The 14,929-nt window shown below is 34.5% G+C and overlaps 1 protein-coding gene across 1 annotated transcript in view; it reads left to right on the forward strand.

Annotated features, from left to right (window-relative positions):
- DNAH9 (dynein axonemal heavy chain 9) overlaps positions 1-14,929 on the forward strand; it is a 546,775-nt gene that overhangs the window by 91,998 nt on the left and 439,848 nt on the right. Inside the window, exons 10-12 of the mRNA XM_074225133.1 lie at positions 49-184; positions 5,756-5,949; positions 6,047-6,471. Of these exons, the coding sequence (XP_074081234.1) occupies positions 49-184; positions 5,756-5,949; positions 6,047-6,471 (755 nt within the window). The remainder of the gene's footprint in view (positions 1-48; positions 185-5,755; positions 5,950-6,046; positions 6,472-14,929) is intronic.

Genomic DNA, 14,929 nt, shown 5'->3' on the forward strand with positions numbered 1-14,929 from the left:
GTATACCCTGATGCTTAAACCAGTACTTGCATGTTCTTTCCTTTCTAGGAAAACCTGAATCTCTTCCTTGCAGACCCAGTATCCAGTAGGTGGGAAGCGTACATTGACTATCTTGATAGCATGGTACTTAATGGATTTTTCATTGCTATTGAATCTTCCCTCAAGTATCTCCTGGAAAATACTGGTAAATGGCTATTTGGTTGGGTATGATTATCTTGGAATATGGATGCTGATGAAATCTTTTGGGTGGCAGAAATAGTGAACCTGCAATCCTGAAAAGTATTTGATATCAAATAACAAATGTTCCTGTTAGTGACTCTATCTAAGAATCCCTAGAAATTCAAAATGATTTTTATACTAGGGGGTACAACTTATTGCAAAATTGACTACATTTCTACTTCAGGGTATCATTCTTTAAATTCAGTGTGTTAAATATTTCACTAACTTCAGTTTCTGCCCCATTTGACTTCCTAATGTATTCTTCCCACTAGTTCTCACCAATAAGTAATTCTCCAATTCTATTTAACTAATTCATATCAATTAACTTTTCCAAAGGAATATAGCAAGCACAGGAGTACAAACATTTTGCCCACCTTAATATCTGGGGGGTGTACTCCCTCCATCATTATTATTATTATTACCTTTGTCCCTTAAGAGACTGGACTCCAACTTCATGCAAATTTCTATAGGTTGTTCTACCAAGTTCATGTCCAAATGTGACAGTCTCATTACAATTACCACTGGACTGAGTTCTGAACATTATTATGCCAGACATTGATACTGAACTAGTATATACTGTGCTCCCAGAACTGATATTGACTTGCTTTTTTGATCTTCTGAAGCTCACAAGATCAAAATCATCTCCAGTCTCCTTTTAAAAAGCAGTAAAGAATAAAAATAACAGACAAAAGAAAACTTGCTGGCTCCCAGTGAGAGGGACTGAAGACTACCCTTGTAAGACTTACTCAGCAACTTTTCTTCTTTTGCCAGTGCCATAAGTCTAGAAGAAAGCTCACAAGAGCAATTTCTGATTGATTTGTGCCTTTTTCAAAATAAACCAGTAATGGCCTCATAGCCAATCAAAAAAGCTTCTGTTCATCATGTAGTAAACTGATCAAAACCAGTTTCAGAATGTCTGTCTAGGTCAGCTTCATATCTTTACATGGCCCTTCCATTAAACCTACCTCATCAAACTTTTCTGTAAACAAGCTCCATGGCCTCTTCCTCTCAGGTGAGGAGTTAAAGGACGGGGACTACAAAAAAAGGGAAAATCAGTGATGGGGGGGCACATAGGGCCCAGGGAGGAGATTTCAAAGAAAATAAAAGGTAAATGACTTTGGGAAGGGCAAAGATTAATAATGATTAATAATTATCATGAGTATGAATTTGTATTTCTAAGAGTAAGACACAGAAAAAGGGTACATGGAGAAACTCTAATATAGCCAAAGTTATAATTTAGAAAGTGTTGAGAAAATAGGTCCATTAAAAATAGGTCCATATGGGGCAGCTAGGTGGCGCAGTGGATAAAGCACAGGCCCTGGAGTCAGGAGTACCTGGGTTCAAATCCGGTCTCAGACACTTAATAATTACCTAGCTGTGTGGCCTTGGGAAAGCCACTTAACCCCATTTGCCTTGCAAAAAGACCTAAAAAAAAAATAGGTCCATTAAATTTTAATTCTATAAGGAATATAGAGACTAAAGATGAACTAAACAATATAAGTCTACAAATCAAAGAATAAGAAGATAGAATAGACAGAAGGGGTAAAGTAATAAAAAATGAAGGAAAGAATTATAATTTGAAAAAATAATTAGTGCCAATACCAAACAAATTATTCTCAAATTTGAGGGAAAAAAACACCCTATCAGATTCATTTTATGAGACAAATATGGTTCTAATAATAAACTGGCAGAAGATCAAAAACATTGAAGAATTTTATAACAACATTTTAATAAGTTATTAATAAATTCATATTCACTTTGAAATATTCAAAATTCTAAAAATTTGAATAAAATCCTATTAAGTGGAATATATCAATTCATTTAAAAAATTATTAATCAAAACCAAATTGCATTTGAACCAGTGATTCAGGAATGGTTTAACATTAAAACAATTACTTAATCATATTTAGAACAACAAAAAATCCAAGGTCACATGATCTTAATGCAGAAAAAAACAATCCTTTGAAAAAATGAATTTATTTTAAAGGTTCTACAAAATATGGACATAGATGAACTATGATAAAATCACAAAAACTAGCTAATGCCAAAATGTGCTAGTTTTATATGCAATAGGGATACACTAGAAGATTTCTCAATAAATATGAATAAAAAAGAATGCCTATCTTTGTTGAAATAGTGCTAGAAAATGGCAATGAGATGAAAGAAAAATAAAGGCATAAAGATAAGAGAATAAAGCTATATCTATTGCTGGTAAAATAATTTAGAAAAATCATAATATTAACAAAGACAGTGATTGAAACAATAGCTTCAGTAAAATTACAAACTATAAAATATATATATTTTAATATATTATATAATTATTTTAATATATTATATAATAAGAAAAATATTTACAATAAGAAATCTAAGAGGAAATATTAGAAATAAGATTTCATTCCAGAAAAAAATTTAAAATGCAGAAAATATCCAAGGATTTATCTATCACAACACTAAAAATACTTGTACTGATACAATTACAAAATTTTTCTTAAAGAAATAAAAGCGGGGTCAACTAGGTGGCACAGGTGACACTGACTCTATATTCAGAACCTATGTTCAAATCTGACCATACACATTTGGTACCATACTGTCTGTGTGACCCTGAACAAGTCACTTAATCCTGAATGCCTCACAAAAAAAGAAAGAAAAAAAAAAAGAAAGAAAAGAGAGAAAGAATAATGAATACTCAGAAGAATATTTAGTTAGTGGTCATGGATAACTCATACTAATACAATAAAAATTATAATATTACCAAATTTAAATTGCATTTAAATGCTCTTCCAGTTGTCACAGGAATACTTTCTACACCTTGATAAATCAGCAAAATTTATTTAGAAAAATAATATATCTAGACTATTAACAAAAATAGGTGGGGATGAAGGAAGAATACACTTCCCAACTTTATTCTATAAGTGGTGAAGATAAGTTTTTATACATAATGAGAAGGAAAGACAAAAAAAGAAGGAATCACATAGTTCCTAACAAAAGGAAAATCGGAATTAGTATTGTATATTTTAGCTAAACTATAATAATAACAACTTACTGCTTTTTAACTTGTGCCTTTCTGCCTCTTTGACCTTGTTCATTCCATTCCCACCTCTTAAAATTTTCTCTCCTTTATCTATTTAAATCATAACTATTTTTCAAGGTCTGGTATAAATGTTAACTCCTTCAGTGAAGTCTTCTTATCACAATAGATATAAGTGAATTCTCCTTCCTCTAAATTTATACTAAACTTTTTTGCATATATAACTGTGGCATTTAAATTATACTGCATTACATTGTACTTATTTATATATGATCAGGGATTGTTTATATATCTTTGTATCCCTTCTTAGGACCTAGCCCAGTTTCTGTACTCAGTCATTATTTATGAGTGAATAGAGTAAATGAATCTTTAGTTGAGCAACAATTGAAAGCAATTTAAGTTTGCTTAGTAAGATCTTTAATGTTTTCTTGATCATCTGTTTCTTCACATCTTAATTATGTTTTTAAGTTTATAAAATTAAGTAATATAAGAGATCTGATAATAATATAAACCAGTGGTGTCAAACAAATTAAAAGTTCACTAAACAGTATATTAATGACCCTTGAGGGTTGAATGTTGACTTAGAAAATTACATATTAACATTATCTACATTATATTGTACTTTTATTTATTTTGTTAACTATTTCCCAATTATATTTTAATCTCATTCAGACAACACTAAAGAATTTTTCTTGTATTTTACATTTTGACTTAAGAAAAAGACTATTTTAATTATACTCTTTTTATGGGAAAAAATCAAGATTGGTCAAAAATACTACTTCTATTCTTAGGATAAGTTTCTGTCTTTTGAACAGAAAGTTATGTTCTATTCACACAATTGTTAAATTGTTGATGTGGAATTGGAGAGAAAATAATTAACTTTGTACCACAGAATATTAAATCTGAAAAAAAAACTTTAAAATTATTTTTTTCCAAACTCCTATTTCCAAGATGAATACATTGTCTCCAGAGATGTAATGACTTATCTAAGGTCACATAGCTAATTAATGGCAGAGTCCAAGTCCACACCTTATCCATTACACTCTATTGAAAGCTTCCATAGATCTCCAAACCAAAATAGTTCATAATATCTCATTCATATTATTGCTCTATAAGAAACCATGAATGGTCGGACTTTACAGAATCAGAAAGAATTACATGAACTAATGTTGAGCAAAGGGAACAGAACCAAGAGAATATTATAAACATTTACAACATTATGAGTTAACCAACTATGTTGGATGTAGAGATTCAGTTCAAAGATCTAGGAGAGGGGCATCTAGGTGGCACAGTGGATAGAGCACTGGCCCCGGAATCAAGAATACCTGAGTTCAAATCCAACCTCAAATATTTAATAATTGCTTAGTTGTGTGACCTGGGGCAAGTCACTTAACCCCATTGCCTTAAATTAAAAAAAAAAAGAAATACAAAAATCTAGGACAACCTTGAAAGACCTGTTATGGACAACATAATCCTCACCTAAAGGAAAACAAAAAGCAAAGATACAAGCAAAAAACCCCCCACAGAATATTCACACAGGTCATGTTTAATTTTAAAGGCTTTGTAACAATAGTCAGTAATAGTTTAGCACTGATCCAAAGAACATTTGAATGTAACTTCCTTTTATCTCTCTTTTGTGGTCTTCTGTGGTTTTTTGGTAAAGGCCCCAAAATGGACTCACTTCATATCCAAATATTGTTAGCACAAGAACAATTTCAGCACACTTTCTAAGGAATGTCATTTTCTCTATTTTCCTAAGATCAAAATTTCTCATTACATCTGGGGTCATCTCCAGTCATCCTATCCTGATCCATAACTGGCCACTGGACCTAGATGTTTCTGTAGTAGAAAATGAGGCTGGTGACTTTACACAATTCTCCCTCACTAAATACAGTTCATTTGCATGCCATGGCATCCACCTCCCTGTTGTCATCTCTTCAAGAATGAAGTATAAAAATGCATAGAATACCAGTTAGTTGGGTCTACTCTGAACATTACTCTCTGAAGTCCAGGATAAGTTTAATCAGCTGATCTCTTTTTTTCTTCCTAGTTAGCTTCTCTTGAACTTTATCAGCCTTACTACCCTGTGGAAGCTACATAATACCACTACTTCATTGATACTCAGGAAATTTACGACTTGATTCTGGAAACTATTGGTATTCAACCAGCAGTGGACTCACTTCAACCCAGCTGTAGACTCACTTTAACCCATCTAGAGACTCACTTTTTTTTTCACATAATCACTGTACACAGAAACTACTTCTTTCTCTTAGTAGTTTTTTTCTCTCCCTAATATCCTATTCATAAATATGTGCATATGGTTTAAGTTACTTCTTCCTTCATTCATGGGAAAGGAAATCCCCTTGTGATTGTGCATCATCTCTTTGAATGGATATTACAATGCTATTTTAATATGTTTTTCACTTTTATTATATTTAAACTTTTTGATCACTATATTTTTTCCTTTTTTTAATTTATTCTTCACCTTGGCTCCTTTTACTTTTTCAGATCCTAAGGCCAAACTTCCTCCCTTCTTTGAAGCACAACTGAATTTAGTTATACCAGAACTAATTTTTTATCCCTCTTTGGATCCCACTGCTAAAAATAGTTTACATACTGTTGTTGAAGGACTAATCAAAGACATTTTCAGAATATCTTCTATGGTTCCACGACTAACACAGAAAAGTTCTCCTCATTACCAGGTACTGACTCTGCAATCGTCATTTTATACTCCCATATTTGAAATAATATTCCAAATGTATTTGTAATCTTGAATTTCTAATTTCATCCCTTTCTTAGACTGACATAGAAGACATAGGAGATCTATCAAACCTCAGGAATATATTAGTGGAGAGAGTCAAAAGTATGATGACCATCTGCTGTGATTATCGGAACTCCTTTGACCATTACTCTTTCCTTTACATGGATGATCGGAAGGAATTTATGCGGCATTTTCTGTTATATGGACATATGCTCACCACAGAGGAATTAGAAGCCCATGGAGAAGAAGGGATCCCTGAGAATCCTCCCACTCTTCAGCAATTTAAATTGCAGATTGATTCCTATGAAAAGATCTATGAGGAGGTAAACCAACTAGAGCCTTTCAAGATTTTTGACAATTGGATGAAAATTGATATTCGTCCATTTAAGATGTCTCTCCTGAATGTAATTAAGAGATGGAGCCTCATGCTTAAACAGCATCTCATTGATCATGTCACCCACAGGTAATGTTGTCTATGACTCTTTCCCCTCTGATTCCTAGAAATGTTATATGTTTAAAAATAGTCAGGCTTTTCAGAAACACTTCTCTAAAATATATCACATTTATAATTACACAGTTGATTGAAAGGCACAAAGAATATACATGTCTTGGATTGTTGATTTCAAAAAAAATATTTGATTCAGAGAGCAAAATCCAGCCTTTAAAGCTGTTGGAGAGCAGGAAAAATTCATGCATCTGATCAGATCATACAAGATTCCTTGATAAATGCAAAAACTAAGATAATTATTCAGTGAATCACTGATTAATAATATTCAGGGAAGCATAAAACTGGGAGTTGTATCTTCACCATTTTTATGGAGACTATTCTTTACAAAGTTTACATAGAAGAGAGATCCAGTCCTCCAGGTGATTTTATTTGTGGCTCATAACTCTGCTCATTGCATCAAGCCCCAAAACATTACAAAGCCTCCTCATAATCCATAATGACTTAAAAAAAGTCCAGGCAAGAAAAACCACCAGATTGATGAAAAATCTTTATTATTTAGAAAGTCAAGAAGCATTTGTTAAGCACTATGTGCCAGATACCATAGAAAGAAATGCAAAACACAAAACAATAACCAGTTCCTTCCTTCCTTCAGGGTTCAGACATCCTAATGGGGAGAAAACATATGGGCAGCCATGTAAGCATAAAATATTCACAATGTGGATAGAGAAGGTAGTCTGAAAGGGGAGACCATTAACCTCTCAGAATCTTCTACAGAAGGTAGGATCTGAGCCATGAGAGAATATCTAAGAAGGAGTTGGAAATCTGTGGCTCTAACTCAGCAAAGTTACAGTCTGAATATGTAGGTCTGGGGATTAGTTGACTAGAAATTATCATTCAATCAATAGAATCTAATAAAATAAACAAATAAGATTAAATAAATTGAAAAGAAAAAGGGGGTCAAGGACAGAACCTTGAGGGATACCTATGATTACTTGGCATGATGATGTTTGTCCTTAATTTTAGAAGAAGACTATGACATCAAGGTGATGATGCCATGATGCACATGAATTGGATTTGAGTTGTGGGGGGTGGTCTGTGCTAAGCTTCACTTTGTTCTCCACAGCCATCTGAGTCCAGTGGCCAGATATGAATCAGGATGACTAGAGATGGTCCTGGAGGCAATCAAGGTTAAGTGACTTGCTCAAGGTCACACAACTAGCAAGTGTCTGAGGCCAGATTTAAAGTCAGGTCCTCCTGATTTCAAGGCCAATACTCTACCCACTGTACTATCTACCTGCCCTACTGTTGGCATCACATGGATGAAGGACCTGCAAAGAGACTGCAAAGGAGTAGACACAAAAAAAGAGATTTTGGAGAGAGCTAGGACAAAATCAGTTTTCAAGAGGACTTGGTAAATGACAATGTCAAATGTTTCATAGAGATCAAGGGAGGAACAATACTGAGAAAAGACTTATTGAGATCTATTGACCAAAATTTTAGCAATTAAGAGGTCATTATGGGGCAGCTAGGTGGTGCAGTAGTTAGTGTTGGCCTTGAAGTCAGGAGGACCTGAGTTCAAATCCAGCCTCAGACACTTGATACTTTCTAGCTGGATGATCTTAGACAAGTCACTAGATCCCATTACCTTGCAAAAAAAAGAAAAGGAAAAAGAAAGAGATGATTGATAACTTTTTTTTTTAGTTTTTGCAAGGCAGTGGGGTTAAGTGGCTTGCCCAAGGCCACACAGCTATGTAATTATTAAGTGTCTCAGGCCGGATTTGAACTCAAGTACTCCTGACTCCAAGGCCAGTGCTCTATCCACTTCTCCACCTAGCTGCCCCCATTGATAACTTTAGAGAGAGCTGTCTTTCTAATGATGAAGTTGGAAACCAGATTACAAAGGATTTAAAAGAGAATGAGAGGAGAGGAAATGAAGACACAATGAAACAATTTTTTTGAAGGTTTGCTGAGTAAAGAGAATATAGGTCAATAGCTAGCAGTGATAGTGGGATCAAGTGATAGTTTTTCTAAGGATGAAGAAAACACGAATATGTTTGTATACAGCAAGAAAGTAACAAGATAGTAGGGCAATATGAAAGGCAATATTTTGGAAAAGTTGGGAAGAAATGGAATCTAGAGGGTCATTATTATAGGGTTTTACCTTGGCAAAGAAACAGCTCAACTCTTAAACTGAGAATGAATTCAACAGAATGAATAAAGAGATAATGGAAGAAGATATATGAATAATATAAGATAAGGAGAGAAGGGAGAGAGTTACCAGTGAATAGTCTCAACTTTAAAAATATAAATTTAGCCTGATATTCCATTGAAATGATTGAATTTGGAACATCAGAAGAGATATATTAGATATATGGCCCTACAGATAGATAGGGAATCAAGTCCAGAATCGAGTGAGAAGAGAGTCCATTGAATCTCATTTGGGAATTCACATTATACTTTTAACAATCTCAAACTGATATCTAGTGTATAGAGTCAACTTTTTAAAAAACATGTGTGACACAATTTAACATTCTTCTAGAAATGTTATGTGGCTTGTAATTCTACAATTTTCAAAAAATAAATGATGCAAGTGATTCAAAAAGCAATAGAAAGATACATACTAGGCAAGTAAAATATAGCATACTACCATTAATAATCTTCCATTGAAGAAATAGTTTAAGGTATATGATTGGAAAAGGATATGTCAGTCATATGCCTCTTGGGTTTCCATAAAATGTAAAAAAAGGCATAAAGGAAGAATCCCAACATGATAACTGGATAATCTATGGAAGATTTATGAAGAAACATGGATGAGAATTACACTGAATCAGAAGACATGAATAGATTATTTCATCTGAACTTAGGAAAAGGAAACAGATCTCTATCAGATCATAGATCCATTTAAGCATTGAAATGGGATTTTCTAATATTTATTACTCTGCTTTTGACTGTCATCATTTTAGTTATGTTAAGAGATAAAATGATTGGCTAATATAACCAGATTCAATGGCCTTAGGATTCTCTTTCAAGAATAGAAAAAGCAGAGGGTAGCTAATTAGGCTCTTAAATTTCATTTTTTTAAATGTTACCACTTTGCTTTTTTTGTTTAGTATTTTATTTCTTCCCAATTTCATGTAAAACCATTTTTAACATTCATCTTTAAAACTTTGAGTTCAGTGGGGACAAGATGGTGGCATGAGGGTAAGATTTCCCAGAAGTTCTCTTCCAAAATATTCCAAAAATATTAAAATTATGACTCTAACTTTTGAGAGACAGATCCCACAGAATGGCCCAGTAATATGGTAATGTGGAAGCACAAGGCAATGTGGAAAATTGTGGAAAGGCTCTGTTCCACAGAGTTGAAGGGGGTGGCAGTACAGCCAGGATCATGCAGCACCATAGCAAAGGAACTCTAGTCTTCCTGGAACAGCCTATGGGAGCCTAGGTCTCTGGAGGCTCTGGCTCCTGGCAGCAGAAACAGTTTCCAGACCTCCTAACCTAAGGAATACCAAACCTATCTTAGAAGATGAACAGGAAAATCTCTGCCAGAGTAAGCACAGTGCCCAGACCAGTGTGATCCTCAGCACAGTCTTAACCTTTGGTGCAGCCTGGGTCCTGGGAAACAGAAGCAGGTCTGCACCTGTACCACCCAGCCAGGAGTCACCTGGCAGCCACTCTCAGCACAGTCAGTCCATGGATGGTAAGGGAGTGGGGAGAGATCTTCGAGGTCTCTCCTCTGTCCCTGGGACAGGACTTTGGTGCTTTGTCCATATTCAGACCCTAGGTTGCAGTCTAGGGTCTCCTAATGCTATAAAACAGGGACCCCCCTCACAACTCCAGGGTAGAGGGGTGTTTTGATCACCCACAGACAAGAGCAGGTCACCCACAGGCCAGAAGATTAGTCAGAGCTTTTCATAAGACATTAAAGGAACTGAGGTCCTTGTGGGTGTGTCCCAATCAAAAGCTTGGGAAGCACCTCTAAATTAGGGCATAGACTCAGGGAATGAGAAAACAGAAAAAAAAAGAGAACCTGACCATAGACAATTACTTTGGTCCTATGAAGGATCAAAATATTCACTCAGAAGATGACAAAGTCAAAGCTTCTGTATCTAGAGCCTCCAAGAAACATAGGAATTGCACTTAAGCTATGGCAGAGCTCAAAAAAATGATTTTGAAAACTAAATAAGGGAGGAGAGGAAAAATTGTGGAGAGAAATAAGAGCAATACAGGAAAAATATGAAAACCAATTCAAGGAGATACCAAAAAAGCTGAAGAAAACATGTTAAAAACTAGTTTAAGCCAAATGGAAAAAGCAATCCAAAAAGTTAATGAGGAACAGAATGCCTTAGAAAAAAGCAGAACTGGCCAGATGGAAAAGGAGATAAGAAAGCTCTCTGAAGAAAACAACTCCTTCAAATGTAGAATAGAGATAAGGGAAGTTTATGACTTTGTGAGGAATCAAGAAACAATAAAACAATAGCAAAAGAATGAAAAATAGAAGAAAAATTGAAATATCTCATTGGAAAAACAACTGACCTGGAAAACAGATCCAGAAGACACAGTTCAAAAATTATTGGGCTACCTGAACACCATGATCAGAAAAAGCACCTTGATTTCATTCAAAAGACTTTCTATAGGAAAATTGCCCTGATATCCTAGAAGCAGAAGGTAAAATAGAAATTGAAAGAATTCACTGAGGAGATCCCCCTAAAAAATAACACCCAGGAATATTGTAGCCAAATAAGAGAATTCCCAAGGCAAAGAGAAAATATTACAACAGCCAGATAGAAACAATTCAACTATCATGGAGCTACAATATAATTACATAGGACTTAGCAACATTCACATTAATGGCTCATAGGCTTGGAATATAATATTCTAGAAAACAAAAGGGCTTGGAATGCAACCAAGAATCAACTGTCCAGCAAAACTGAGCATGTTCTTCCAAGGGAAAAGATGGACATTCAGTAAAATAGAAGAATTTCAAATGTTCCTGTTGAAATGACCAGAACTGAACAGAAAGAACTCAGGTAGACAAGAAGGGTAAATTATATGGGAATTAATGATGTTGAACTGTGTGTATTCCTGCATGAAGATAATACTGATAACTCATGTGCACCTTCTCATTTAATAGAGCAGGAATATATATAGACAAGGCATAGGAGAGAGCCGAATATGAATGTATAATATATTATAAAGATGAAGTCAATGGGTGTAAAGGGAATGTACTGGGAGAAAGGGAAAGGAGAGGTATAATTGGCTAAGATATTTCACATAAAAGAGTCAAGAAAAATTTTTGGCAGTAGAGCATAAGTAGGGAAGGAGAGGGGGGAATGAGTGAGCTTTCAGTCTCATCAGAAATGACTCAGAGAGGAAAAAATATATACACTTAATAGGGTATAGAAATCTTTTCCCTAGAGGAAAAAAGAGAGAAAGAGAATGGGAGAAAGGGGATGGGGAAGGGAGGAGGGATGTAGATAATAGAGGAGAGGTTAGATCATGGGAGAGGATGGTCAGAAATGACATACTTTTTTGTTTTGGGGGGTTGGGTAGCCTACCTAGGTGATTGCTGGGTGTCTGAGGTGGGTGGGGGGAAGTGGGCTCAGGGCCTCCTGCCCCCAGGGCTCTGCTGCACCACTCAGCTGCTCCATAGCATACTTTTGAAGACACACAGAGTGAAAGGAGAGAGAAAATAGAACAAATGGCAGTGGGAAGGAATAGATGGAGAGAATAGCAACTGTAGGAAAAAATATAGAAGTAACTTCTCTGATGGACTTATGATAAAGAATGAGATCCACCCCAGAGACAGAGCTGAGGGTATCTGAACACAGACTGAAGCAAATATTTTTCTTTCTTTCATTTTATTTCTCATGAGGTTGTTGGGGGCAGGGGGATTATATTTACTTTACCAATAAGACTACTTTAGTAATGTGCAAATAAATAAAAATAAAAAACTTTGAGTTCAAAATTCCTTTCCTCCTTCCACACTTGACTCATTGAGAAGACAAGAAATTTGATAAAGTTATGCAAAATATAACTCCATATCACATCAGTCATGTTGTAAAAGAAAACAAAAAAGATAATAAAAATAAAAAATAAGTAAAAGTATATACTTCAATCTATATTAAGATACCATCTTTTCACTATAAATCCTTCCTAGTTTTCTTGAACCATTGTTTTGCTGAGAATAGTTGTCATTCATAACTGTTCATTTTATAATATTACTGTTATTTTGTACACAGTATATTTCACCTTGAATCAGTCATGTAAGTCTTTGATAGTGTTCTGCTCAATAGTATTACATCATAATCAAATGCCACAATTTGTTCAGACATTCATCGAATGATGGACATCCCCTCAATTTCCAATTTTTTGCCACAAGAAAAGAGATGCAATAAATATTTTTGCATATAGGTCCTTTTCCTTTGGTGTTTTTTATCTCTTTTGTTTTTGTTGTGGGGTTTTTAACCTCAGACCTAATAGTGGTATTGCTAGGTCAAATGGCAGGCATTTTCTTGTTTTGCTTTTGATTACTGCCTCCTCCAATCTGCCTTCTCTTCTATCATTCCTCATCCCCTTCTCATATCCCCTTCCTTTCCTACTTCCCTATATGGTAAGATGGATTTCTATACCCATAAGTAAAATTCACTAATTCCACACCCCCCCTCTCCCTTATCTTCCCCTATACTATAAAAGCTTTTTCTTGCCTCTTTTATGAGAGATAATTTACTCCTCTCTACCCTTCCTTTTCTCTTTGTTCAATTCATTTCTTTCTCACCACTCATTTTTGTTTTTAAGATATCATCACTTCATATTCAATTCATACCTCTTCCCTCTGTCTATATATACTCTTTCTAATTGTGTTAATAAGGAGAAAAATTATAAACAATATAAAATTTTAAGATAAACAATTATAATAAAAATCCTTCATTAGTCACAAAAAGTATTATCTTCCCATGTAGTAATGTAAATGAGTATGATTTCTCTTTCTATTTACCTTTATATGCCTCTCATGAGTCTTGTATTTTAAAGTCAAATTTTTCTGTTCACTTCTCATCTTTTTAAGAAGAATCCTTGAAAGTCCTCTATTTCATTGAATTTCCATTTTTACCCATGAAGGATTATATGATTTTACTGGGAAGGTAGTTCTCAGTAATAATCATAGCTCCTTTGCCCTCTGGAATATCATATTCCAAGCCCTATAGTCCTATAATGTAAAAGTAGTTAGATTTTGCATTATGCTGAGAGTGACTCAATGATACTTTATTTTTTATTTTCTAACTGCTTGCAATATTTTCTCCTTGAGCTAGGAGCTAAGGAGTTTGACTATAAAATTTCTGGAAGTTTTGATTTTAGACTCTCTTTTAGGATCTGATAGGTGGATACTTTCAATTTCATTTTAGCCTCTGATTCTAGAATATCATGGAAGTTTTTCTTGATAATTTCTTAAAAGACGATGTCCAGACTCTTTGTTAAATCATGAATTTCAGGTAGTCTTGTAATTTTTAAATTATATCTCCTGTTTCTATTTTTCAGGTTAGTTTTTTTCCTAATGAAATAATTCTTATTGTCTTCTATTTTTTAATTCTTTTGATTTTGCTTTATTATTTTTAGATTTTTCATAAAGTCATTAGCTTCCACTTGCTCAATTCTAATTTTGAAAAATTATTTACTTAAGTTTTGTACCTCCTTTTTACTTGACTAATTCTCCTTTTTAGGGAATTCTTTTCCTAGGTGAATTTTTGTATATATTTTTCCATTTGGCCAGTTCTGCTTTTTGAAGGCATTCTTCTCCTCATTGGAGTTGTATATTTTTTTGTGTCTCCTTTATGAAGCTGTTGACTCTTTTTCTTTTATCATTTTCTTACATTGTTCTCATTTCCCTTTCCAATTTTTCTTCTACCTATTGTATGTGATTTTCAGATCCTTTATGAACTCTTCCATAGTCTGAGAAAAATTCATATTTTTCTTGGACGATTTAGATGTCAGAGCTTTGACTTTGTGGTCTTTTGCTGAGTATGTGGTTTTTTTTTAAATTTATTATATTATTCTCATTTTCTACAAATTTTTTTTACATTAATAAAATATTCTTGTTTACAAGTAAACAAAATACCCCCCCCATGAATATAGATAGACTTGCTTGGGCAAAAAAAGTAAAGGGGAGAGAAAAAAATAAAATTAAAAAAAGTAGTAATAATTGTAGGTATGGCCAGGTGGCGCAATGGACGAAGCACCAGCCCTGGAGCCATGAGCACCTGAGTCCATATCCAGCCTCGTAAACCCAACAATCACCCAGCCATGTGACATGGAAGCCACCCAATCCCCACTGCCCTGCAAAAACCAAAAAGAAGGGAAAAAAAGACCCAAAATAAAATAAAATAGTAATAATAGTAGGGGTGTCTGGGTGGCAGACAGAGCATTGGCCCTTGAGCCAGGAGCACCTGGGTCCAAATCCGGCCCCAGACACCCAAAG

This window comes from Macrotis lagotis, chromosome 2 (genome assembly GCF_037893015.1).
Source record: "Macrotis lagotis isolate mMagLag1 chromosome 2, bilby.v1.9.chrom.fasta, whole genome shotgun sequence".
Taxonomy (NCBI): domain Eukaryota; kingdom Metazoa; phylum Chordata; class Mammalia; order Peramelemorphia; family Peramelidae; genus Macrotis; species Macrotis lagotis.